The sequence below is a fragment of the Taudactylus pleione genome, unplaced genomic scaffold, assembly GCF_031769625.1.
Source record: "Taudactylus pleione unplaced genomic scaffold, aTauple2 ptg000006l, whole genome shotgun sequence".
NCBI classification, from domain to species: Eukaryota; Metazoa; Chordata; class Amphibia; order Anura; family Myobatrachidae; genus Taudactylus; species Taudactylus pleione.
Window position 1 is genome coordinate 10,281,181 of NW_028284409.1, and position 27,708 is coordinate 10,308,888.

General features: G+C 44.1%; 1 protein-coding gene across 3 annotated transcripts in view; it reads left to right on the top strand.

Annotated features, from left to right (window-relative positions):
• The window catches only part of PDE7B (phosphodiesterase 7B), a 540,312-nt gene that overhangs the window by 357,983 nt on the left and 154,621 nt on the right, over positions 1–27,708 (top strand). Inside the window, exons 1-2 of one of the 3 annotated variants that reach the window (XM_088452433.1) lie at positions 15,687–15,754; positions 16,517–17,273. The exons of the other annotated variants lie outside the window; for them this stretch is intronic. Of the exons in view, the coding sequence (XP_088308559.1) occupies positions 17,033–17,273 (241 nt within the window). The 5' untranslated portion in view covers positions 15,687–15,754; positions 16,517–17,032. Of the gene's footprint in view, positions 1–15,686; positions 15,755–16,516; positions 17,274–27,708 lie in introns of those variants that run through there. 3 annotated transcript variants of the gene reach the window in all.

Genomic DNA, 27,708 nt, shown 5'->3' on the forward strand with positions numbered 1-27,708 from the left:
CCTGACTCGTTTGGATCTCAAGAACGGATCTCGCATGTTTTGTACTGCAAATTCCTTGTGATTTCAAGCACCATTTCACATAGCATGAGTATGGAGAGAATGTGGGCTGTAGTTTATTCTGCAATACTACATACAGTGTTAATTGCCATTAGAGAGAGGTTGTAGGTAGATGGAGCGGATGGGAAGCGTGCAAAAGACTGCAGGCATCTTTGTCATTGCGTATGTTTGTTTGGCAGACACTAGCTAGCACCTGCAATCCAGTACAAACAGGCTCTTGTGTGTGTTAGAAGTGAACTGGAAGTGAGTTGCACTTGCAATTGTTTTTCATAGATGTGCTATATCTTTTAAACTGCCATGTGTTTGTGCCGCTGCTCTGTCGCTTAGTATGCCAGCCAGCTCGCTGCAGCCTTTGGCCTATATTTATGTTATTGATGTTAATAATACTATAGGAACAAAAACAGGCCCAAGTTAAATGTTTTTAGCTGTTGTTAACAATTTTTAAAGAAATCCAGATCCAAAATCAAAAGCAAAACCGAAACCAAAACACCTGAGGGTGGTTTTGTCAAAACCAAAACACGACGATGATTTAGGGGAACTATTTACGGCATATTCCCCGGAAACACCCGTTTTCGGGCGATAGCCGCATATATATTATGTATCCCCCAGATGTATTATGGATGGACTGCAGCAGAAGTCCCTCAATTTCCGACAGTAGAGGCACACCCCATAGGTTTTCTATGGGGGATGTGATGTTGTCAGATTTATCAAGCCCCCGTGCCGCTGTAGCCTATGGGCTACACATCGCAAAACTAACCGGGAGTGGGTTCCGGAGAAGCCCTCCCTGGCAATGGCTGCTGCGAATGACTGGCGACCGTGCATGCACTGGAGTCACAGCACAAGAGTGAAGAGACCGCTGACACGGTCACTTCACTCCCAGCATATGTCTGGGACAGGTTCCTTTCAAAGCCCCTGTCCCTGCAGGTGCTCTTTAATACAGTCTGTATTGCATACTGCAATGTGATAATGGGCACTAATATCGCGCCCAGATTGCATGCGATTATTGATAAATGGGCCCCTTAGTTAGAACGAAAACACAGGGGCCTGCACACATCTCTAATGTATAATATTAATAGTTACGTACAGTATATGCTAGCAAACCAATGGTGACTACTATCCTTGGGGGGTGCCAAGTTGAGTCTTTGCCCTGGTTGACAGAAAGCCTAGCTTATAAGTAGCAATATGTAAAGTGAATGCATAAGAACTTCCTGTGAGATATAACTTTAAGTACAAGACATCTCTTACTGGTATGTGCACACAATGTACAATATTTATTAACATTAATCTCGACTGTTGTCTTTATTGATTGGGGAACAATGAGTCAACTCTAAATTCTTCATAATGAAGAATTTAGAGTTGACAATAGATTACCACTTAAAATACTTATCAAGCTACCAAACTAGAAATGGTTATATGTGTATTTTTATAACATAAATTTCTATAAATAAATGTATCGGAGGGAGCTCCGTCATGCACATGCGCGAGACCCGGTGAGCGACGAGGAATACGTCGCTCGGGGTCTCGCACCAAAGGGGGCGTGCTGTTGATGGTGAGTGACAGCACGCCCCCTTTGGTGGGCGTGGCTGCCAGATGGAGGCGTTCCCATAGGAACGCCTACTGTCTGAGTCAGGCCCCACTGACATCAGTAATGATGTCAGTGGGAGTGATTTTGGCACTGATAGAGCCAAAATCACTCCTGGGCTTGCGGCAGCGAGACCCTACTGCAGGGTCTAGTCACAAGCCCGATGGTCGCGATGGTCTTGACCATCGCGACCATCTTTTTGTCCGCTCGCATATGCTGTGGGTGGTCACCCACAGCTATGCGAGCGGCCAGGAGGCCGCTCCATTTTCAGGGAGGAGGGCACTGATTCAGAGCGAGTGCTCTGGTCAGAGCGTTTGGCTCATCAGGCCCTGAGTCAGCAAAGCCATAACTAGATTTTTTGGTGCCCTCTACCAGAGAGAGCATTGGCGGCCCCCCATTAAATGGTCTACCTGAAAAAGGGCCATGGCCTCATGGGGAAGGGCCAGGGGCCAGGGAAGAGATAGGGGAGGCCAGGAGATACTTTGGATAAAAGAAGAGGAAGCTACAAGTGAGAATGATAATAAATAGGAAAATTGACAGGCCCAAACAGCGCCCCCTGCTCTGCGGTGCCCTGTGCCATGGCACTGGTCACACTACCCTAGTTATAGCCCTGTGAGTCAGTGAACAGCCTAGTACTTAATCAGCAGGGTGGTTTATTCAGCAGTATTGTTATTTGTACAGCAGTACTCACATTTATACATATATACCAATCCTACATGTAGCGGAGCATGAGCAGAGTACAGAGGACTCCAGCCAGTGACTCAGTGTGTATAGGCAGCGGTGCAAGATGCAAGTGATATTAGCAGTTGTAACAGGATGGACCTAGCAGGGTGTCACGCTTCCTAAGCGGAATCAATGTGGAACAATACAGTCCAAGGTAAGTAGAGGAGTAGCAGCCTTGGGGGCTGATGGAAGATACAGCCACTGGGCTGAGTAGCAGCCTTGGGGGCTGATGGAAGATACAGCCACTGGGCTGAGTAGCAGCCTTGGGGGCTGATGGAAGATGCAGCCACTGGGCTGTGTAGCAGCCTTGAGGGCTGGAAACAGATGCAGTCGCTGGGCAGTTTAACAGCCTTGAAGACTGAGGAAGATGCAGCCACTGGGCTGAGTAGCAGCATCGAGGGCTGGAAAACGGAAGTAACTTAATTGCGTCGGCAAAGACGCAGGAGTGCAACTTATGCCGCCGAGATGACACAAGTGGCAGATGATGCTGGGGTTTACTAGTGCCGCCGACATGACACAAGCAGCAAAATAATTGGTGAAGCACACTGGAGATGCTGGGTTACGGCTTGTGCCGCTGGGATGACACAAGTGGCAGGAGACACTAGATGAGACCTGTGCTGCCGAGATGACACAAGCAATGGGTGTCGCTGGGGTGCGACTTGTGCTGCCGAGATGACACAAGTGGCAGGACGCTGGAGTGCGACTTGTGCCGCCTAGTTGACACAAGCCCAGCCCAGTGATTTATACAATTGCAGTCCTGCACATATGCATATAGCTGGCTTAAGTTTTGTAATGTATTGATCAAAATCATTCTCGCCACCTCAATAGTATTTCTGTTATTAACTTGGTGTCAGTTGCAATATTTATTAGTCGTCTGTTCCATACATGGGACTAGGTTACAGCAACTGCTTGTCACATGGGGGAAAAAGCAAACACCTGATTAGTTGCTTACTCACATCCCCAGCTGCAATCTGCTTGAAATATTAAATTTCTCTGTGTCCAGGTTCTCAAAAATGGGTTCTTGGGATATCTGAAGTTTGCTTTATAGAAGTCCAAAAGAACCACACGCTGAGCAGTCACTGCTGTCCCTATTTAGCACTACCCGAAGGTGTGATGGTCCGGCAGTGGTCTTCTCCTATTCAGCGATTACCGGCTGCTCATGCAGGCCCGAATGAGCCGTGGCATCTCTTGATGACGTCATACGCCCGACGATCTTTGTGTCTGTAGTCCCGCTAGCTCCGGCTAGTGCCCGCTTGCCTCGTCCCGCTATGACCAACACATTCCAGTAAGTAGATTGCTCCTTCAGTCTCATATAATATATGATCCTTGAATTTGTAGCTTTTTCCTGTTTTCTGGGATTGAAAATTTTGTGTTAGTTTTTTATCCATTTTTTGGTTCCTACAGCCAGATCATGGAAGCCTTTTGTTTGTACATTAGATCTATGTTTTTGTACAGGTAAAAAACATGTTGCTAGCTGCTGCTTTAAGTTCTCTCTGTAAATTATTTTTGGTTTGAGTGGAATGTTTCTTTAGTTCTTCAAGTAACAGTATGTGCCAATGGGTATTTAGAATTGTTTCAATTTCTTTGTGATTTCCATTATACTGAGTAATAAATGATGTTTGTGGATTTGATTGTTGTTTTTATTTAGATTTATAGTTGACTAACTATGTTCTCTCTATTTTTAATACTCTATCAATTTCTTCCAGTATAAATGACTCTGGATACCCTTTGTGAAGGAATTTCTGTTTAATTTCATCACTCTGCTGTTGGAAAATATGGTTCTCTGTGCAGTTCCTCTTAATTCTCCAGAACTGCCACCCAGGAATGTTACTGATCCATTGTTTATGATGGTTGCTGTTGTATGCCAGTATTGTATTTCCATTAACTTTCTTGATATGTTTTCTGGTTTGTAACAATTGTTTTTTTATGTAAACCTCTAGATCCAGGAAAATCACTATATCTGTGCTATGCCTGGATGTGAATTCTAAGTTTAGCATGTTGTTGTTCATTATTAGCAAACTAGTATTTTGAGCTGATGTATATAAATAAATAAACAAGTATATATGTTATTTATCAATTGTGTATTTATTTTACACATCCTCCCTATTAGATGTCAGTGGCCAAGTGATGCCTCCGCCGTGAGATAGTTCAGAGGCACCACTGCTGATATTCCAACTTGTCTCTATAATGCACGCCGCACCTTAATTTCCAAGTAGCACTGTAACGTAGCAAGTGCTCAGTCACAGCGCAAGTCTCCGAGGTTCCGGCGCCCAGGGTCCCAATAGCGGCACAGCATGGTTTTAATGAATCAATCAAAGTGGAGGTATTCTAATAATAGCAGAGCTGGGAGCACCAACAACATGTTTCGGTCACTCCTGTGACCTTTATCAAGTTTTTGTTCATGTATTGAAATAATTATTCCAATTCTGTACTTGGACCATTCAATATGAAGAGGTCATCGATGTATCGATTCCAACTTATGATCTTCTCTGAATATTTGTTGTTGCTCCAAATATTTTGGTCCTCCCACCAAGCTACGAATAAGTTTTCGTAGCTTGGTGTGAAGGATGTTCCCATGGCTGTTCCTTGTTCTTGGAAAAATAATTTTCCGTCATACCAGAAATAATTATGATGAAGAATGAAGTCTATGTTTTCCATGATGAAGTTTATCTGAGCATTAGAAATATTTGTTTGAGTTGATAGGTAGTGGCATGTTGCTTCACACCCCACCATATGATCAATTACTGTGTACAGTGAATTTATATCACTGGTACAAAGTATGTAGGTGTCTTTCCATTGTATGATGCTTAATATTTGGAGGATACTCATTGTATCTTTCAGAAAACTTCTTTCTTTTTCCACAAGTGCCTGTAAAAAATTATTACTGTATTTGATTACTGTATTTGATTCCTGAAACAATTGGTCTCCCTGAGAGGTTTTCTTGGTCCATGTGCACTTTGGGAGGTGATAGAAGATGGGAATTTGTGGATGTTTTGTATATTATAAGGGCACAGTCATGCCCTTATATTAAGGCTGACTCTAAAAAAATGGAAATCTCCATAGAGAATTCCGGAGGGGGGGTCATGGTGTTTAAGGGGCTACACTTCAAAAGCTGTTGGAGGTACGGAGATGAAATTTGGCATGGCCGGGTAGAACTGTCACTTGGTGCTGCGTGCCAAATTTCAGGGCAAAACTATAAAAAATTAGGATTTCTAAAGTTCCAACTGTCATTTTTTTCTCAATTAGGACCACTTTTCTGCTGTTCTCTATGGGGGATTTTTGGGAAGGCATAGCTCAGGGTAGGAGGTGAATTTAGACTTGGGGTTTGTTTTATTAGGTAGCTATTATTCCAGGGTAGGTGCATTTGGGATTTAGGTAAATTAGAAAGTTACAGTTTTTAAATTATTACCTCAAGAATGCACCATTGTAGACATAGGAAGTTTCAACTTGTTGCGCAGCCTCAGTAGGAGCCTCCAGCAGGTGTACTCACTGTGGCTTTCCCCTGGGTGCACTAAGATGTCTGAACTCTGTGAGTGTTAGTGGGGGCCGGGGGGAAGGAAGCCGGCGTTTGATGTGGCCGGGAGGTGGGGGAGGAGGGGTAGGGGTTAGCGGGCGTTAGCTGCTGCTGGGAAATGGGGATGGTAGTGGACGTTGGCGGTGGCAGTGTGGGCGGCAGTGCGGGTGGTGGTGGTGCCGGCGTTAAGACCCGGGGGAGGTAGCAGCACACAGATGCAGGCTCAGATCTGGAAGGTCCATGATACCTGCATCTGTGTTTAAATAAACAAACACAGAAATACGGACAGGATCAGTGAGACCTGTCTGTGTTTCTGTGTTTAATTAAAAAACCTGTGTAAAAAAAAAAAAATTGCGTGGACCCACCCCCCCAAAAAACAACCAGCACCAGCCTTTGGAAACCCAGTACTGGTTGTGCTCAATACAGGGGAAAAACAACATAAGCACAACCAGCACCAGGCTTTTCAGAACCAGTCCTGGTTTCCAAAATACGGGGGACAAATGATGTAGGGGTCCCCCATATTCAGTGCAACCAGCACTGGACTCTGAGCCGGTCCTGGTTCTGGAAATACAGGGGGAAAAAATACGTAGGGTCCGTCTATATTTACTAGAACCAGCACCGGACCATTTCTAGTGGGGGGGGGGGTGATGCCACAGCCAGAGAAGCCCTTTCACTGGGCCCCCCAGCCGAAGCATCACCCCTGACCGCTAGTGAGCCCAGGCCGGGGATTGCTGGGCAGATGGGGACCCCTCCAATAAAGGGGTCCACCTCTCTAGGGCACCCCATGCCCAGGCTGATAGCCCGGGGCTATCCCCGGCACCGCTGGCCGGTGGGTGCCAGGTTATGTAAAGTGTGGTGCAAGTAAAGTTAAAATATTGGCTCCCCTGCATGCTGGTACTTGGAGAACCACAAGTATCAGCATGCGGGGCATTATGGGCCTGCTGGTACCTGTAGTTCCGCAGCAAAAGCAATATTAAAAAAACAGAACACACACACCGTAGAAAAGTGAAATCTTATTAAAACATACATGCACACATACTCACCTATGTATCCCTGTAGCCAATCTGTCCTCTTTTCCAGTAGATTATCCAATGGAGTACCTGTAATAAAAAATCTATACTCACCTTACCTCCTATGCATGGATCAGGTCCTCTTCTTTCCAAAGTATGCAATCCAGGGTCTTGACAAAAAAAAAAACGCAAAATGCGGACCCTCGTACATTAGTAGTGTCCTCTAAGGACACTATTACCCGAATGAATGCTCCGCCACGGAATTTCAGTACAGAAATCCCGGTGCGTATCACTCATTGGCTGAGTGAGGCGAGCCTTCCGCCTATCAGCCAATAAGCGGTTCTCACCTTTGACTTCAATGGTGAGAACCAAGAGTGCCCATTTCAAAAATGGTGCCTCAGCGCCATATTTGAAATTTAAAGATGGCCTCTGCGAGCCAATCACAACTCGCGACATCATCGCTCCGCCCCCTCGGCTGGCTTATATAAAGCCAGCGCGAGGCGTCGTCCATCCAGTCCATCAGCCGGGTAGCAGGACAGAAGACCTGCTAAAGCAAGAAGACGCCGTGGAAGTCCTGGATGGGCGGCGCCAGGAAAAAGAGCTTAAAGGCTGCCGCCCTCCAGGTGAAGACCCCGTTGAAGTCCTGGGGGAAGCGGCAGCCATGAAAAAGAGCTTAAAGGCTGCCACCCCCCACGTGAAGGTGCAGAGTAATAAAATATTTTAAAAAACTGTGTCTTTGTTTTATTTTAATATTTCTTTTGCTGGGGTACTATATGTACTATCGGGCTGTTAATGCCCATCCTGCTGGTACTTGTGGTTCTCCAAGTACCAGCATGTGGGGGAGGCTTGCTGGAGCCTGTAGTACTTTTGCGAAAGACAATATTAATGGTCTTTATTTTGCACTACACTTTACATAATCAACCTGGTACCCACCGGCCTGGGGTGCCGGGGATAGTCCCGGGCTATAAGCCTGGGTCTGGGGTGCCCTGGAGAGGGGGACCGCTTTATTGGGGGGTCCTCAGCTCCCCAGAGATCCCCGGTCTGGGCTGACTAGTGGTCAGGAGTGATGCTTCAGCTGGGGGGGGGGCAGATGAAAGGGCTCCCCTAGCTGTGGCTGGTTCTGGTGAATACAGGGGGACCCTACACATTTTTTTGCCCCTGTATTTCCAGGACTGGCTCAGAGCCCAATGATGGTTGCGCTGAATACGGGGGACCAATATGTCATTTGTCCCCCGTATTTTGGCAACCAGGACTGGTTCTGAAAAGCCTGGTGCTGGTTGTGCTTAATACGGGGGACCCCTACATAGTTTGTTCCCTGTATTTAGCACAACCAGTACTGGGTCTCCAAAGCCCGGTGCTGGTTGGTTTCTTGGGGGGCTGGGCCACGGCATATTTTTTTTATACAGCTTTTTTTTTTAAACAGAGAGGCACAGACGGGTCTCACTGATCCTGTCCGTGCTTCTGTGTTTATTTATACACAGATGCAGGTATCACGGATCTTTCAGATCCAAGCCTGCATCTGTGTGCTGCTAACTCCCCCGGGTCCTGCAGCTACACCACCACCGCCGCCACTAACGCCCGCTATCATCCCCGGGTCCCGGCTGCAGCTAACCCCCCTCTATCGGTTTCCGGCCGTAGCTAATGGCCACTTCCCCCAAGCCCACTACCACTACTGCCTGCACTGGCCAGCTGTCTTGGTGCACCCAAGTGAAGCCACAGTGAGTGCACCTGCTGGTGGCTCCTACTGCGGCTGCGCAACAAGTTGAAACTTCCTTTCTCTATAATGGCGGATTTGTGAGGTAATAGTTTAAAAACTGTAACTTTCTCAATTACCTAAATCCCAAAAGTAATTACCCTGGAACAATAGCTACCTAATAAAACAAACCCCAAGTCTAAATTTGCCCCCTACCCTGAGTTATGCCTTTCCAAATATCCCCCATAGAGTACAGCAGAAAAGTGGTCCTAATTGAGGGTGTCAGAAAAAACTGACAGTTGGAAATTTAATTACTCCCAAATCCTCATGTTTTATGTTTTTGCCCTGAAATTTGGCATGCAGCACCAAGTGACAGTTCTACCTGTCCAAGCCAAATTTAAGCTCTGAACCTCTAAAAGCTTTTGAGGTACAGCCCCTTAGAAGATTACACAGTTGTAAATATTGGGGAAGTTATAGTAGCATAGAGGTTAAGATAGTGTACATCATACTTGCCTACATTGTAGTTCCCTTTTGCGGGAGACTTGGGGAGAGGAGAAAGATCTGGTCGTGATGGGGGCGGGGCCTGACATCTTGCGCCATTAGGCCCCGCCCCCTTCACGGCAAATTGCCGCGATTGGCGTAGCTTTGCATAAGGGGCGGGGCTAAATGACGCGATTCCCGCAGAATCGCGTAATTAAGCCCCGCCCCCTACACAGAGACCCACGATTGCCGCGGAAGTTCTCCCCATTCTGCCCACTTCACTAGGAAGTGGGCAGAAAGTGGGAGAAATGCCTACCCTTCCGGGGGTGCGGGGGGTTACCCTAAAAATCGGGAGCCTCCCGCGAAAACCGGGTGGGTAGGCATGTATGGTGTACATGCATAGACAGAGTATGATAGTTTTAGAAATTAGGGAGCTGAATGTGTATTCTTACTCAGATGGATGTATGGAGTAAGAAGGATGATGGAACCCAGTGGGATTGTTGTGGTAAATGAATGGGAAGATTGTGGGCACTAAGTGGGATGTGTGTGCCACATAACTGCTCAGACCTCAGTTGCATAGACTGCATGTGTGTATTCCAATGAGCACACAATTTTGTGAATTAGCAGCTCCACCATTTTGTGAGTGACAGCAATCTTACTCTGTGAGAGTGCTTAATCTGCAGTTAACCACAGGGTGTGATGACATACCATATCTGTATTGCGCAAGGAACACGTCCATTAATGCGTCAGCCTTAATGATCATAATGTCATTGCTTTTTATTAGCTTAAGTGGCACAAATTCATTATGTTTTGTGAAATTTCAGATCATGTCTAAGAAGCCTTAATGGGACATGTGAAACCGTAAAGGTTTTTGTCTTTGGATATATATATTATTATCCTTTATTTATATGGCGCCACAAGTGTTCCGCAGCGCCTTACATAGTATATAGAACTAATAGGTGAACAAGAAACAAGTAACTTACAGTACATTACAGTGCAGGACAAGGACACGATTTATATACATTGCTGAAATAGTGATTAAAGCACTCACAATAAGATGCCGGGAGTTGGCAGTCCCGTGTTAGGTGCCCTAATGGGGAGTAGAGAGTAGAAGAAAATGTAAAGAGAAGCACATGAGGGAAGAGGTCCCTGCTCATGAGAGCTTTATATATATATATATATATATATATATATATATATTATATATTAATAATCATATACCTTTTTTGTGAGAATTCCTATGTTTAGTCCTTCTTCTAGTTCTTGGATCAGTTTAATCTGATATTCGTTTGTAGGATCTTTCTTTAGTTCTCTGTATGTTTTCCCATCAGAATTCCTTCTTCACTTCTTAATGCCTGTTTATCTTTCTTTCTCTTTCCTCTTCTCGTTCCCCTTTTCCGGATATTGGATTCTTCTTCTTTTTTTCTGTGCCCATCTCACAAAGTCTGGAGGTTTTTCTGGACCCCAAATTATGTCTAAAAAATCCTCTTCTTCATTTTCTTCTTCACTTTCCATATTTTCTATATAATTCCATATTTTGTGTTTTTTTCTTTGTTTCCTCAGGTTCTTGACCTTTCTTTCCAATCTTGTTGAGGAGTTCTCGGTAAGTCTGTGTTTCTTCTTAGCGTGCTTCTTCTGCTCCCTGTCTAAAGGATTGTTTGATCAACTCGTAAGGATTATTTTATGTGTATGTGAAGTTCCATGCATTATATGGCTTGTAGTTTCTTAATGTTCCTGATGTTTGTGGTTTTTGTTTAAGCAATGGTTCCCGTCTATGATCTGTACTATTTTGATATGGTTTTGTTTTTTGACATCCCATTGGTTTATCCTCATTTCCCTATATGTGCTTTACTGTATCTTTTTGTTTACCAGGTCCTGAGATTTCCCTCTTTCCTCTCTCTCCGAAATTTTCTCTGTTTCTGTTGAATTATGTTTTCTTCTAATTTCTCAGTTTTTTTGTTAGTCATTTCCATGAGGTTCCTATAGTCTTCCATTGATTGTAATGGTACAAATTTCCTCTCAAGGATTTGAATTTATTCATTGATATGTTTTAATAATGTTTTTCTATCTTCAATGATTAAAGAATTTAGGTTCTTGGAACAATTGTCCAGGGTCTCATTACATGTTTGTATGAAAATCTGTGTTTATACAGTAGGTTCAAAAGTGCAATATTTTAAAATTCTTAATTCTTTAGGGATCATTCCCTGTTCTAGATATTTTGACATTATGGTTAACTCCCACCATTGTTTAATTTCATGTGTATAAAATTTTATCAATTTGAAGAATTGGCTACAGAACCGTTCATCCTCTATCTCTAGTTCTGGTTTACTAATGTTTGGGGTGGAAAAATATCTTCCAAATTTTCCCTCCTTTGCTTCTGTGTTATATGTAATGACATGTTTACAAGCTTCAGCTTACTACAAACAGGGTAAATTTGGTAGTGGTAATGGTAGTGCTGCGCTAATGCGCATAAGTAGCTCAGTAATAAAACAATGGATAGGGTATATAGCTAAAATAGCTACAAACTGAGCGCTACTCAAAAACTGTAAATGATGTAGAGATATAACAGTATAATAACATGTAAAAGAGTAATATCAATATAAAAGAAAGCATACACTGTAAAGATATAAAGTGCAAGGTGCAATAAACTATAAAAAACACCAATATAATGTTTATAGCCTTTTTAAGATTTATATGGGGAGCAAAAATGGGGTCTTGGGAGATCTGAAGTTCACTTGGTAGAAGTCCAAAATTCTGCATGCTGAACAGTCACTGCTGTCCCTATCTAGCCCTACCCGAAGGTGCGATGGTCTGACAGTGTACTTCTCCTATTCAGTGATTACTGGCGGTTCATGCAGGCCCAAATGAGCCGCGGCATCTCTTGATGATGTCAAATGCCCGCCGATCTTCGTGTCTTTAGTCCCGCTAGCTCAGACTAGTGCTTGCTTGTCTCATCCCACTATCAACGCGTTTCGCATCACAACGGATGCTTTTCTCAAGGATGGATATGGAATTTTCCTTTGCTTCTTAAATAGGATAACCTTATTTTAAAAATGGACATTGTCCCAGAATACAGTTGGAAAGGCGACAAGCGCATTTTTCTGTGATCCAGATCAAATTAAATATTAAAAATATTTTAATAGCGTGTATGCATTTTTAAAACATATTTAATTAAAATGTGTATGTATAAAATGTTTTAAAATTAGTAAAATATTTTAGAGGAAGGCTTTTAATTCTATGTCTATATTCAATCCCAGTGGTTCTAAAGGTTGTAGCTCGTAGATCCACTTTGTCTTGTTCTTCTTTATTGTGGTTACTAGATCCTCCCCTCTCCAATAGGGGTTATCTTCTGAATACCAATAAACTTTAACTCTTTGGGAACCTTTTTGTGTTTGATCTATGTGTTTGATCTATGAAGTGAGACTATGTGTTTTCAATCCCTTTTTGATGTTATATAGGTGTTCTGTCACCCTTTTTTTCACCTTTCTTTTAGTTTTTTTTGTTTTTCTTGTTTTAACCTTTCTTTTTTCCTACATACTGGATCCCACATGGGCATTCCAGCATGTAGATTGCTCTTTCAGTCTCCCAACATGATATATGATCCTTGATTTTGTAGCTTTTTCCTGTTTGCCGGGATTGAAACGTTTGTGTTAGTTTTTTATCCATTTTTTGGTTCCTACAGCCAAGACAATTGAAACAGTCATGGAAGCCTTTTGTGTGTACATTAGATCTATGTTTTTGTACAGGTAAGAAACTTGTTATTAGTTTCTGCTTTAAGTTCTTTGCCTTTCTGTTAATAATTTTTGGTTTGAGTGGAATATGTTTCTTTAGTTCTTCATCAAGCAACACTATGTGAGAATGGGTATTCAGAATGTTTTTCAATTCCCTTGTGATTTCCATTATATTGAGTTTACCTGTGAAAAAAAATGACCCTAGTGGCTGTTGATTCACAGCCAATCAACAGGCGCTCTAGAGTAAGAGGCCGGTGATTGGCTGTGACCCACGTGGCTGTTGACTGATTGGCTGGCAGGCCCGGAGAATGACAGAAACCATCCGGTCTCTGTCATTTGCAGGGGTAGAGATATATGTGTTATCATATACAGACATTTGCAGTAGAGGCCTGGCAGGGATGAAACCCAGCGTCTGGTGATGTCTATGCGTTCCAGACTTCAGGCTGTAATTGCCTGCAAAGGATTTGCAACAAAGTATTAAAAAGTGAAAGTTAGATTTATGATTGTTTAGTTTGTCCCATTACTTTTGGCCCCTTAAAAAGTGGGAGGCACATATAGAAACCGTTGTAATTCCTACACCGTTCACCTGATTTGGATGTAATTACCCTCAAATTAAATCTGAAAGTCTGCAGTTAAAGCACATCTTGTTTGTTTCATTTCAAAGCCATTGTGGTGGTGAATAGAGGCCAAAATATGAAAATTATGTCAATGTCCCAATATTTATGCACCTGACTGTATATCTCTACATGTCCGAAATGGTATGGGCAACTTGTTGGGTTTTTTTTGCCAAGTACCGTGTGGAGCAATGGCAAACGCAGGAATTTGAAAGGGGGGTTTCCAAATATGAAAAGAAAAAAATTTAGCCACAATTAATAATATATATATATACCTCCAAAAAACAAACGGCACTAGGACACTGGTGTAAAGAACAATAGCTTGTTGTCAGGACCATACAAACTGTTGTTTTTTTTACAATAAAATCTGTTGTTCTTTACACTAGTGTCTTAGTGCCGTTTGTTTTTTAGGGGTGTATGATATTGGATTCTGACACAGGATCAAGTTGCCACAGTGTTGTTCAGAGTGTCAGCAGAACTGTGGATATATATATATTTGGATGATGGACAGAGTTTGGCATCTCACACACAATGACACAGACACACACACACACACACACACACACACTAACCTAGACAGACACTCGCAAAGACTACGCACAGACACACGCACCAGCACAGACACTGACACACATACCTCTTTCACAAAAAAAACATAAAAACACCCCCACTGGCAACTCCCCCCCCCCCCCGCGTGCTGGCAGTAACCCCCCGCTGGCAGACCCCCCACATGACTTCACCTGGGCTCCAGGTACAGGAGAAAGCATCGGCGGCAGCTCAGCCTGGCCCTCTTGCAGTCAATTCCCCATCCTTCCTAGGAGGAGCTGCGCGCTTCCGCAGCAGCTCCCCCTAGTCAGCCAGCCCAGCTTCAGCCGCAGCCAGTGTAAGAGAACTCCGGCAGCTCCTTTTAATAGAAATAAATAAAATGTTGTTTAGCTGCGCGGCAATGGAGCGGCGGCCAGGGGGGGGGTTTCTAGGTACTCAGAAACCCCCCTGCGTGCGCGTATGTGGAGCCTACTGGACAAGGGACAGATGCTACGCCAGGAGGTAGGTGAGTATTGGATTTTTGTTTTCACAGGTAAACTGGGGGAATTCTACTGGAGAAGTAGATGGAACATCTGGCAGAAGGTAAGTATGTGTGAGTGTGTTACAGTATGTATGTAATAAATTTTTACTTTCAACGGTGTGTGTGTGTACTGTCATTATTTTACTATTTTTTTTTTACATGGGGGTACGGGTGTCGGCCGCCTGTTGGCCTTTGTAGTTCCACAAGTGCCAAAGGGCAGGCACGCTGACACCTGTAGTTCCACTGTAGAAAACAATAGTACAAATCTATTTTTCCCACTATTACCCCTGCACCCTCCGGCTAGTGCTCGGGAGAGGGGGTACCCCTTTATTGTGGGGGTCCCCATCTCCCCTGAGATCCCCGGCTTGGGTTGACTAGCTTGGGGTGTTAATGCTTTCGTCGGGGAAAGGGTCCCCTGGCTGTGGCATTACATCCCGACTTTGTATGAGTCCGGTGCTGGTTTTAAAAATAGGGGGAACCCCACGCCATTTTTTATCCTACTTATAAAACCAGCACTGGTTCTGGGAGCCCAGCGCTGTTTCCTAAAATACGGGGGAACCCTACACATTTTTCCCCCCTGTATTCTTAGAACCAGGACAGGCTCCGGAGCCGGGGGCTGGTTATGCTTTTTTTTTGGGGGGGGGGGGGCTTTAAAAAAAAAAAAAAATTAACCATTTATTTTTTACACATACAAGCAGCCTGCACATATCTCACTGATATGTGCAGGTTGCATGTTCGGGCGAGTTTGGCTGCGTTCAGACTCAGGGAACTTGGGGATAATAGCGATTCAGCAAATCCTGATTCTTGGTTAATTTATTAGTTTCAGCACCCTATAGTCCCTCAATGCATATATTAAATTTATGTTAATGCGTACTCAAAGTCAGCATCTTTTATTGTTCAAATTGTTATTTAAAATATATTTTTTTTTTTATGTCACTGAACATGTGTTTCGAGTGACAGGGGACAGGAAAAATAGATTAGTGGTGGGGTTAATAGATTAATGTATTTAAGTATTTTTATAAGACTTTGGGTGGGATGCACTAACCTTGCAGTGTACATCCCGCCAGTCACCATAACCTTACTAATCTCATATGTACTAACATATGCGATTAGTATCGCAAAGGACAGCTCTCCGTGGGACTCCACCCCCTCTGAGCCCTGGGAACTTCCTGCTGGTGACCTGTGCAGGAAGTCCTGGGCTCCTCCTCCCTGCACCCGGAAGATTAGGAGGAGAAGGAGGCAGAGGACCCAGGAGGAACACGGGCCGGCGACCAGGAGACTAAGGTGAGTGGGGGCCAGTGCTGGGCGTCGGCCAAGCGTTGGGTGCGGGATGCGGTAAGAAGCCCATTGGCTTCTATAGGCAGTAGCGGCTCCAGGCACGGGCAAGCCGGTCCGCCACCCGGAGCGCCACTGCATCCGGAGGGCGCAGGAAACGTCCACCACCCTCCCGGAGGTAGATGGAATATTTAAGCTCAGGGGGAGGGAGCGGAGAAGGGAAGGGGCTGCAACTCCATACGGCGCTGGGCGCAGCACAGCCTAGCTCCGGCCCTGACTATAAGCTAACGCCAGGTTTTTCTGCCCACCGATAATAGGGTGGCCGGGGCTTAGTACATACGAAAATGTGGTAAAAGCCCCGAAAACAGGGTTTTTACCGCATTTTTACTTTAGTACCTCCCTGCCTTTATTTGTTTAACTTTTATGTCATCTTCAATATGTCTGGATGGTCGATAGGGTATTTATCAAAGTTGGGAGAGAGATAAAATAGCGAGAGATAAGGTACTAACCAATCAGCTTCCAATTTACAGGCTGTGTTTAAAAAAATGATAGAAGCTGATTGGTTGGTAATTTATTTTTTACAATTGTATCTTTCTCCCAGCTTTGATAATGTATTGTAATTCCCATTCGCTGGGGTTATATACAGTATAACAGGCAGACAGGAAGAAGAGCTGATTACACAACATGTAATTGGGCTTCTGCTTGCAGCTCTGATTCACTTCTCCCTGTGTACAGCCTCTGGTATGTGAATCACTATTATTTCCCTTGCAGCAGCAGGCTGAAGACAGTGCACCTCATACTCAGTAGCTCCCCTGACAAGCTAAGAAAGCCGGCGGCCACAGTCTTGTGTCTGAGCACCTGAGGGAGAGGCAGCGGTCACCGAGTGCTGCTAATGTGCCATTGGATTAATGCCCTTATTATAATGCAGTGAAAGTGGGGAAGCTCCGGGGATCGCGGTAGCGCCTCTCTCCGTCCCCCTGACCCCGGGTGCCGTGAGCTGGGCACATGTCACTAAACGGGGCTACAGATGCAGAAACCCCGGGCAGCTGCCGACGAGGAGGGAGGAGAAGAGATGAGCGGATACGACAGAGGGGAGGAATGTACTAATATATCGTCTTCTGCCATCACTCAGCAATCTGGCGTGCAGGAATAGCTATTCCCATCGGAGTGACTGCGGCTTCCTCAATTCTCTGCCTTCCCTGTGACGGAGTGAGTGGGCTTCCCCTGAACACGCGTGTAACCGGAGCTGGTGTGCCAGCAGCCCGTCTTCGCTCACTCCCGGGCAGGATGCCAGTGCTGGATACATGCTATAACGCGGCAGAGATAGGCAGGAGCTGGAGGACAGGTGAAGTACTAGCACCGACTTTCATGGGTAGTTTGCCAGCAGCCTTTCACCCGGGAAGTCTGTCCTGCGAGCTGCCGGAGATTATAGAGATGGTGAAGCTCCTGTGGAAGTCTAAGAACGGACTGCAAAGTGGGAAACACAGGGGTCTTCTGGCCAATGAAGATGCCCTGCCCGGGTTACCAGGTGAGTCCAGTGATGCTCGGTGTCTCTATGTGAGTATATCAGACCGCTCCTGACTGATAGTAATATGGCAGCACAATTACAGCGAAAACCCAAACTGACAATCTGTGTGCTTGCCTATCAAATCCACATTAATGTATCAGTATAAATCTTTTTTCCTTTTTATTTTCTAAACCTGATCTTTTGCTAACAAGTGTGAATGGATCACTCGCATTAAGATACACCTGAGGGATTTGCTCCCAATGGGGTAGATGTATGAAGCCCAGAAACGGTATCAGCGCACGTTAAGTGCGCTGATACCGTTTCTCCCCGATGTATGATCGGGGGTCTGGGCGGTAAATGACAGGGGCACTATGCGCCCCTGTCATTATCGGTGCTGCTATCTACAAGATAGCAGCGTCGACAGCCTGGGCTATGTACTAACGGTCAGATCGTCTGACCGTTCGGCCGGCTGTAGCTGTCGTTATCGACAGCTACAGTCAGGCGCTAGCCTATCCCCACAGCAGGGACAGCGCTGTCCCTGCTGTGGCGGCTACCGGCTCCAGGGCTGCACGCGGGGATCTCGCGATACTTGCGAGATCCCGCGCATGCTCATTGGAGCCGGCCGGGCCTGACAGACATCGCATCAGCACTAGGCTGATGCGATGTGGTCTGTAGCGGGTAGCGCCGGAGGGGGGAGTTAACGCTCCCCCTCTCCGGCCGGTGAGATGTTCACACATCTCAACGGTAGTGCTTCTTCCTGCTTCGCCTCGGTAAAGAGGCGAAGCAGGAAGAGTTATAGCGGCACTTAACGTGCCACTATAATACATCTACCCCAATATGAATTATATGCACTCACTGGGGGTTATTTGGGGATATATGTATCAAAGCTTGATGTGAGATAAATTGTGAAATATATACCACCAACCAATCAGCTCCAAACTATCATCTTTTAAACACAGGCTGCAAAATGTAAGTTAGAAGCTGATTGTTTGGAGATATATATCTAACAATTTTATCTGACATCAAGCTTTGATAGTAAAGTGCAAATGAGGAATTAATTATATCACCCAATTATTTATGGATGTTTTTGTTTACGTATCACAAAGGTGTCATTTTTAAACCTTGGGGACCTATGTATCAAGCTGTTATTTTACATAATTGTATGTATTCTACCTGTGTACTAATGGCACAATGCAGGGGATTTCACAGAAATCTCTGACAAAGCAGTCCCCATTGTTCTCAATGGGGACTACGATCTGACTCCTTTGTATCAAACTCCAAAAAGCAAAGCTATGCAGAGTTTCGCCACAGTAGTTTACACCATCTTAAGATGGCGTAAACTGCATTAAGCCTATGGAGCTTCCAGGAGAGGGAGAGAGAACATTTTGATCTCACTCTCGCAGACCTCGGCCGGCTCCGGAAGCTGATACTGTGCGCATGCGCAGTGACAGCTTCCTCCGGAGTAGTCTTTCACTGAGATAATAATCTTGGCATTTCCGTGATTATTAGTACATATAGCCAGTGGCGGCTCCTTACCTGTCTGGCCAGGGGTCTGCTGTGCACATTGGGGTCTATTCATGAAGCAGAGAAGAGCCCTGTTTAGCTGAGATCATGGCTCTTCTCTGCTTCGTGCTATTCATGGAGCAAGTTTACCGTGGAGATGTGTATTACTTCTCCAGCGGCACCCCCGCTCCATGCCTGCATTGCATCACCATACTTTTGTATGGTGAGTGTGATTCATGAAGGAACGGAAAGCTCTGCTTTAAGTTTCTCTCGTGCGGTACAGATTCGCCATCTGAAGATGGCGTAATCTGTACCGCAAGCCGAACAGAGCACGGAAGCTGCATACTTCCCTGCTGTCTAACCCGGCACCTGGAGCTGACTCCGCTCCCTTTTCCCAGCGTCCATTGCAGCAGGTCTGACCTGACCTGCTGCTGCTCAGACGTCGGTGCATGTGCAGTGAGAATACAGACATATCGGGTACCCGATATGTCGGTCTTCTCAATGCATACAGGTATAGCGGAGGGGCCGGACAGCGCCCGAAGACGCTGGACAGGTAAGTCTACATGAATGGCTACTAAACTTCACTATATATCACATCGATGTGATGCAATATATAGTGATATCTTTTAGTAGCCACTTGATGTTCTACATGAATAGACCCCATTATCCCGCTTTTCCCTTGCCATCCCAGTGATTGACAGGTGATGTCACCGGGAGGCGGGGCTAAAGTCCGGCTGCAGCAGAGATCGTGGCCCAAATAAGGGGGCGTGGCTTAAGCCCAGAGCTGCTGCTGCACTAGCAGACAGGCTGGCTTTTAGGGGCTGCATTAGCTGCAGACCCTATGAGCCAGATAGGGCTGCCGTTATAGCAGGGAAGTGGTTTCCAATGGGAAGCCCTCTTTCTGCTATTGCAGTCTGGACTAGCAGTCCCAGGGGAAGAAAACACCTCCCCTGGTACTGCCTGTCTGGCTGTGATCAGCAGGAGGTGCTTCCAATGAGGTCACTACCACTGCTGCTAGCCTAGGCAGTTCCTACCGTTGGTAGATTTTACTGGGGGGGCTGCAGTCCCTAGGTAAAATCCGCCACTGCATATACCCCTAATTCTCTGCACATGCAGCGTTTTTTATGGCTAGAGCATACATTTGCACAGTTAAATGGCATTTTTCAGGATATGCAAATATTTGGGGTTGAGGGATGACCTAATTGTATTGGGGCATTTCTTACAAAACATAGGATTAGTGCACAAATATAGGTGAACTTTAGTCAGAAAACCAAAAATCTTCAAAATATTATGCAAGCCAGTCCAAACTGACCATTAAAATGTAAAATGCCTGTTTACTTGTGTTAGGTAATACACATTTTCACTTTTGCATTTGTTTTTTTATTTATAAATAATCCCAATACATGTATCTTCACTCCAGGACAAAATGCAAGTGCAGGTACAAATTAAGCTAGCTACACACTATACAATTAATAGAGCCAATTTGCCAATAATCGGGGGTGAGCAGCCTTTGGATAGTGTGTATGAACAATTGTTTGTGTTTCACCAATAAAATGGCTTGAAAACATCCACAAACGCATTACTTCGATTACCTTATCTGTCGGTCAAGACCGAAAATCTCAGCCTCAATTTCCAGATATCGTGCAGTGTGTGTGCATTCTCGATAACCTGGTCATATTTCTTATGATTTTTCCTGATCACCTCATCATCCTTGTGGGCGTACATATGCAAATTCGGCAGGTATTTCATTTATATTGTATAGTGTGTAGCACAGATTTTGGGACCGTGACTTTGCCGGAAAATCGTCCCAATTACCGTTTTGATTGAAAAATCTCATAGTGTGTACCTAGCTTTAGCCTTAAAATGAGTTAACCAGGGATCTGAAAATCTTGAATTCAGTTGTACCTGTTTAAAGAATATTGCTGCTATAATATTTGAATTTCCAGGCAAATATTTTTAGCGTTCCCGCTAGGCTGTTTTAGCGGGGTGCCGCGGCGCACCATGCCCTATTTCTAAAGGGTAAAAAGCACCCTGCCCTCTGGCGCAGCGCTCCGCTGAAACAGCCTGTGGGTGCCGTCCCCACCTGTGGGTCGCAGTGTCCCGCGGGTGGGAAAAACTGCGGTGTAGCAGTCACCACCGGTGAATGGATGCCGGCCGCATGCGCCATCCATTCACACTGACAGCAGAGCTTGGGGCAGCCCGGCGCCGGACCTAGGGTGAACTATATTTTTTGTGTCCTACAGTCCAAAAAAAAGATAAAATAATAATATATGTTTCAACCTACCTGGAATTAAAAGCTGGATTGATTACTGGGGTCATGTATTTCATTTGTAAAAAGTACCTCAAATGATCCATTTGGGGTATTTTTAAATAGGCACAATTTACAAGTATGTGTAAGACTCAAGGCCCCTACACAGTACACAATTTTGCTAACGATTTGGCCGATTCCGACACATCGGAGCGACAAATCGTCAATATTGTGCAGTGTGTATACACTACATCATGTACTGCGCGCTCCTATGGGGTCATAAGCCGCATCGCCTGGTCTTTTGTACTTGCAGGAAGATCAGGCGATGCGGCTGACGATCCCATGCAGTGCTATGCGGTCGGGCATTGGATCGCCTAGTGTGTACGGACCGCCCCATATGTCGGCCTGTCGGCGCTGGGATCGTGGGTTGCATCGCTGGGTACATAATCGTTTAGTGTGTAACCAACTTTAAACCATTGTGTTTGGAATGTTTTAAAATGGTGACCTATGGTTACCAGCCGCACTAAATACAACTGGATAGGTTGGGTGTTGCCAGTGCTCGGGATCCCAGCAGTCAGAATCCCGACGCTGTCTTCCTGACAGTTAGGATACGGACACCTGTCTGTAAGAATCTTAACCATAACTCTTTCTCCTTGCACCCTAAACCTAAGACTCCCCTCCTAGTACCTAACCCTAACCCTCCCCCCTAGTGCCTAACCCTCCACCTAGTGCCTACCCCTAACCCCACTACTTACCTTTGGAATGGGGGGTGGGGAGGGTTAGGCTACAAGAAGGGAGGGTTAGAGGTGGAAGGGGGGAGGGGAAGTATACTTACCCGACCCGTCGGGATACCATCCATCGGGATGCCGCTGCCGGTATTCTGACAGGAGGCATGCCGACAGCCGGCATTACATACCCATTCCATTTTTTATTACTGACAAATTTTCCTTGGACCAATTTTTGGAGTAGAGTAGGGAGGATAACCAGACAATATCTAAAAATCCTGCGTTTTTTTTTTACTGATTTTACAAATGGCAGCTATCAAATATTGTCAATGTACATATAATATATTACACATGTTTAGAGGGAGATTAATCTGAGAGGTTTATAGGAGCAGAAATGTGACTTAAAATATCAGGTAGATCAGCACTGTAAATCCAGTTCATGTTACACAACAGAGTTCCATCCAGTGTAAGCTGCCATTAGTCAACCACATGATGCATCAGCACTAATTACTGTACATTGTTCTGTAACAAGTGCTTGTGAAATATGTAGGTTACACACCACTGTTGGAAAAACCCCTCTCTTTTATGTATATGGACAACAATATTCTCTCACTTTAGTGTAAAATAATGTGAATTTGCAAATATATACAGTTCACATAGCTTTGCCATCGCAACTAGGATTATGAGCAGCTTCTATAAATAGCAAATGAAGGCTAATATGCTGTACATTGACATTCTAGTACTCTAATTTAGAAATAAATCTAGAATACACTAGATGTATTAGACTTGCAGAAATCTCCTTTAAGATATTTGTAGTCATGTCAAATACGTGTCCTTGTGTGCCTTTTAATCAAGTGGCTGCATTTGTACTGACACAAGCTGTATATTTCAAAGATAGCTGTAAGATTACCTATATAATAGACATGAGAATCTGTAGACCCAAGTATTTGGTTAGATAATTAAAAAACACAAGTTCTCAAACCGTAACTGGGTTATAGTTTTTTAGAAAAGAAAAAAAAAAACATGTAAAGGGCAAGATTATAACATTTCAGAGTGAAATATGAAATCTCATTAATAATTTAGAGACACAGAATGGCCACGGATGTCTTTATATTAAGCTTATACACCTTTTTAAATAACTTTTTTATGAAATGTTTCTGTTCATCATAGTGACTTTTACATGTGGAGAAAAGATCGAGATTTCTTGCAGATGTACAGTATATTTTATTATAGATTAGAGAAGAAAGCAGGAGATCCAGATCTTACATTTGGTTTCCTTTAAAATATTTGTTACATATGACATGCTTCTTTTTATTTAGAAGCACATTTGATGTCCTGCATTTCACACATATTGTTTCCTGGAAATACAGCTGCATGTTTTGCAAATATCAGTTCCATTGTGCCACCTCTGCATGCAAACCAGCCTCCAAATTATATTGAGCTGATTCACAAGAAAAATAATGAGACAGATTCAAAAATAGATACATAAAAAATGCGTAGGTATTATATGGTCCAGTACGTGGCCTAGAATTTCAGTAATTACTCCTTCCCTGTGTGCCATTTGCTATTTCAATATATATCAGTAGCTGGGACCATCACCATACACAGTAAGGACCTGATTCTGAGTATCATACAAGAACGAATGTGTCTGCACCTCACGATTTTTAGCTAACTGCACATTTACTGTACACAAGTTAGAGAAGCTAAGAGCAATTCTTAATCTCTTCTCAACTGCAGGTGAATGGACACTTTTGGATCGCAACCTGTCTGCACGTAAAACAAGCTTTCTGTGGGCATACTGGTAAAATAAGCTTTCTGTGGGCCTCTACACCTAGCCCCAATACACCAGAATGTGCGCCTTATACCCCTTTCACCCATACACTTTTTACCAAGGTTTTTGCCGGGGTATGTGGCTCGATCCGGGTCTTGGCTGTGTGTGAACAGACCCGACCCGGGTCACCTGTAGTGTGTATGAATGTGACCCGGGTCGCACTGATTATTCTTTGATTGGCTGTTTGGTGCATCATCTGCAGGCGCCAGAGCACATGACAGGGGATCAGACGGAGCACGAGTCCTCTATTGGGCAGACCCGTGTTCAATGTGAACAAGTTCGACCCTGAAATTTCCCATGTCCAAGGTGTAGTGCAAAAGGGGGTCCCTAGCTGAAATCCGTGTTAAAGCTGTGTCAATAGACTCTGGTCAGAGCCGTGTATTAGCCGGGGCGTATGTTTGAAAGGGGTATTAGTCATAACTTGATGCGATAAAACAACTTCAGGAGATGGCACTGATTAATCTGATAGGTGACACTTTTAGATTTTTGTGCAACTAAGTCTGAATCTGTACAACGGAACTTGGCGTAAAAAAAAGGTACAGCTCATAAAACTTCATATACAGATTCAGACTCTGTCGCACACAGTTATATAAGTATTGCATATCAAATTAATCAGTGCAGTCTTGTGAAGCGTTTTTATTGCAACGCATTGTGATTATGACACACATTTGAGCACATGGACCTGGCGCGCCGAGAAGGGCTGTTCGGTGCAACTGCAGCAATAGTGTACGAGTATAAATCTGTGTAGTCAGAGTAGCAAACTATTCAGAGTTGTGCATATGCAGAGTGTGCACCATTTTCAGTCGCATTTACTGCACCAGACATGGGGTTAGTGTAAGTGCCATTACTGTAGCTGACTGCTAACACTAGAGCTGGTGCTGTTTCATAGATGCGTCTGACTCAGAGTATGAGAGAATATTTACATAGGACTTGCAATTCCGGAAGCCTCCAGCGTAACCGCATTTTGTGCTGCTCAGAATCAAGCCATAAGGGGGGAATTCAAGTGTTTGTAGGCACCCATTAGTGATGGGCGCCCAACAGAGTTATTAAATGCTTGCTCAATTATGCCCGAGTGCTGTGGTTATCGCGCTTGATGTGCTTAAATGTACCGGGTTTAGCTGCAGCTAAACCTGTCTAAGGTCCCGCGTGGCTTGCCCAAACAGCAGTTTGGGCACCCAAAGAGCTGACTTTTCGAGGATTTCTGCTTGCCAACTCCGGACGGTGCGAGCGGAAATCTGTCAGCCAAGAGTGTGCAAAGCTGTCATCCAAGCAAAAGGGGGCTACTTTGAGGAATATAAAATATAAAACATTTTGACTCGTTTAACACTTTTTTGTTTACAACATAATTCCATATGTGTTCTTTCATAGTTTTGAAGTTCTCGCCTCCAGTCCACACCATGAAAAGGTTATCAATGTATCTAACATAAAAATTGATAAATTTGGAAAAAACAGGATGGGTCATGATATGTTGTCTTTCATATGCATACATGAAAGGGTTGGCATATGATGGGGCCATGTTTGACCCCATTGCAGTCCCCCTTAACTGCAAATAAAAATCATTGACTAATAAAAAATAATTCTTATGTAATATGACCAATAAAAATTAAATCGGTGGACCATCATAGTGTGGACTGGAGCCTACGACCTCCTGGACTGCTCATATACCCTCTTCATGACAGATATTTGTATACAAACTGGTGGCATCTAGTGTCACCAGAAGACAATGGGCTGGTAGCTGACCAATGGATTGCAATTTTTTTTAAAACTCAGACATATCCATCAGAAAGTATTCTGGACGACTGGCTGCAAAAAATAGTCTATCCCAAGGAGATTATATAAGATATTATAGGTCGCCCAGGCGGCCGAACTAGGGACTTGTGTATTTTCGGCAAGGCATGCATTAAGGGCATCCTGGGATACTCCGGTATGAGAAATTTGTCAGTTTGCGTTCGTAGATGGCAGGTCAAATGTACTTTTTACTTTAAATGGGGTTCTGGTACCGGATATATCTCCCTGTTTTGGCAAAAAAAGTTGAAGTTTTAATTGTCTGTGAAACTTGTATAGTTCCACTTCACAGTCAAATGTCGTCTGCCTGTGGGTTTGATCAAAGGATAACCCCTTGGACAAAACTGAAGCCTCCGCCTCAGTGGGACAATAGTCTGATAAATTATATTCCACTATTTCCTGACCCCCTTGGGACCTCTTGTCCCTGGTCTGCTTATGCCTGATGCCCCCTCTGCGGACAGCTTTTTTAAATTTTGTTCCACCCCAGGTTTGGCTGCGGGTGTAGATTTTCTTGCCTAAAACAACGCTCCTATCATTAGTATCAGGTTGATTAGAATCACTCTGTGAGGCTTGAGAATCTAAGTGAGTAAACTGTGGCTCAGTTCTCTGCCTATTCCCCTGTAAGGGTCTTCAGGCCCGTCTACCCGACTGATTATTCAACCAAGGATAAACCCTCAGTTCTCTGTAATCCTCTTTCACTTTCCTGTATTTTTTTTTTTAAATGAGAAGTTCTGCTTGTCAACCTTTTTGTGATATTGCCAGTTTCCACTAGGCAGGCATGAGACTACATATGCTGGAATCGATTTATTTATAATGTGATATATATTTATGATACCATATTGTTACTGCTCTTTTGTATGTGTTTTCTCACATTGTATGTTCTTTTGACTCTAACTGGATCTTTGATATGAGTTTATGATTTTCCATGTGATTTTTATGTATATGTGTGCACATTTGTTTATAGTGATCACCGTGATTACTGTGCGACCGCTTCCGGGTGCACACATGCCTTGGTCTTCCCCCTTCTGTGGATGATGCAGCTTAGTTCCGCCTTTCGGCGTCACTTCCGGTTTGGTGGATAGTGGCTGTACTGTTCTGTTGGGGGATGTGCAGGGCGGCGCTGGCGGACGGAGGCGGGCGCATGTTGCCATGGTGTCTGATTAGGTAAGCATGCCGCTTATGTATATAGACCTGTCTGTCCCTCAATGTGGTGATGCTGCCTCTTGAAAACGGTGTTAACCGAAACAGTTGTCGGGTTATGGCATGGAACATATGACTTCCAGACTCACGGTTCAGTAGAACATGATTACTTGTCTGATGATTGAATATCATTAAATATCTATTTTTGACTTTTGCAATTATATTGGAGTGCTGGTTTAATCCTTTTCTGGCAACTTAAGAGGACTTGTCTCTATTTACACCGTAACCTTGCACCCTACTGTTGTTTCTAAAAGTGTGCGGACCATATATATATATATATATATATATATATATATATAATATGAGAGAGAGTTGAATTTGTCATTTATTGGACCACCTTCGTATATATAGTAAACAAGAGTCTGCATGTGAGCTCATGTTCCTGGCGCTGACACTGACGGAGGGGGGTGTCGTCTGGGGAGGACAGTGGTGCACACAAGAGAGCCCCCTGACAGACCACAATTGCAGCGGGTGTATGGATGGACGGGACCAATATGTTGAAATAATTTTAATTGGATACTGCAAGTATCAGGAGCGTTCATACCGCAGTGATCCAAAATCAGTCGCAAGGTCCATGTGATTTTTTTTGCACTTAAAACCTATGCCCCATAATTGATTTTTTTTTTATCCTATCCACTGTTTGCTAAGTGCCCTGAGCCAAAAGAGGACTGACAACTATTGGCTAGGAAAAAAGTACTATAATATATACTGTAAATGTGCACTATTTTTGTATTGAATATATATGAACTTTCCATGTTATTTATTAATTTTGTAAGTATACTTAAAGCAAATATATATTCATCTTAGCACTTTTCTATATTACCATATAAGTGGTTCTGAAGCATGTATTAACATCCTGAGAATCTGAGTGGGCCGTTGGTTTATATAGTAGGAAGCAGTAGTGTTTATAGTAAAGAATAATTGATGTTTTGCATGTGAAAAGAGAGCCTGCAAATGAAGATTTGTTTGAGAGACTTGTGAATAATAATGAAGTACATTATACATTATATGTTTATGCCATAGTGTGCATTCTGAGTCTAGGTGGTGGCTGGAGTCCATTCTCACGCTGTGAGGTAGAAGCCTGCTTTTCTTGGAGCCACAAACTCACGTATTGGATGCTGATCTGCTTCCTGAATCAAGTCCAGTTTTAATGTCAGTTAATCA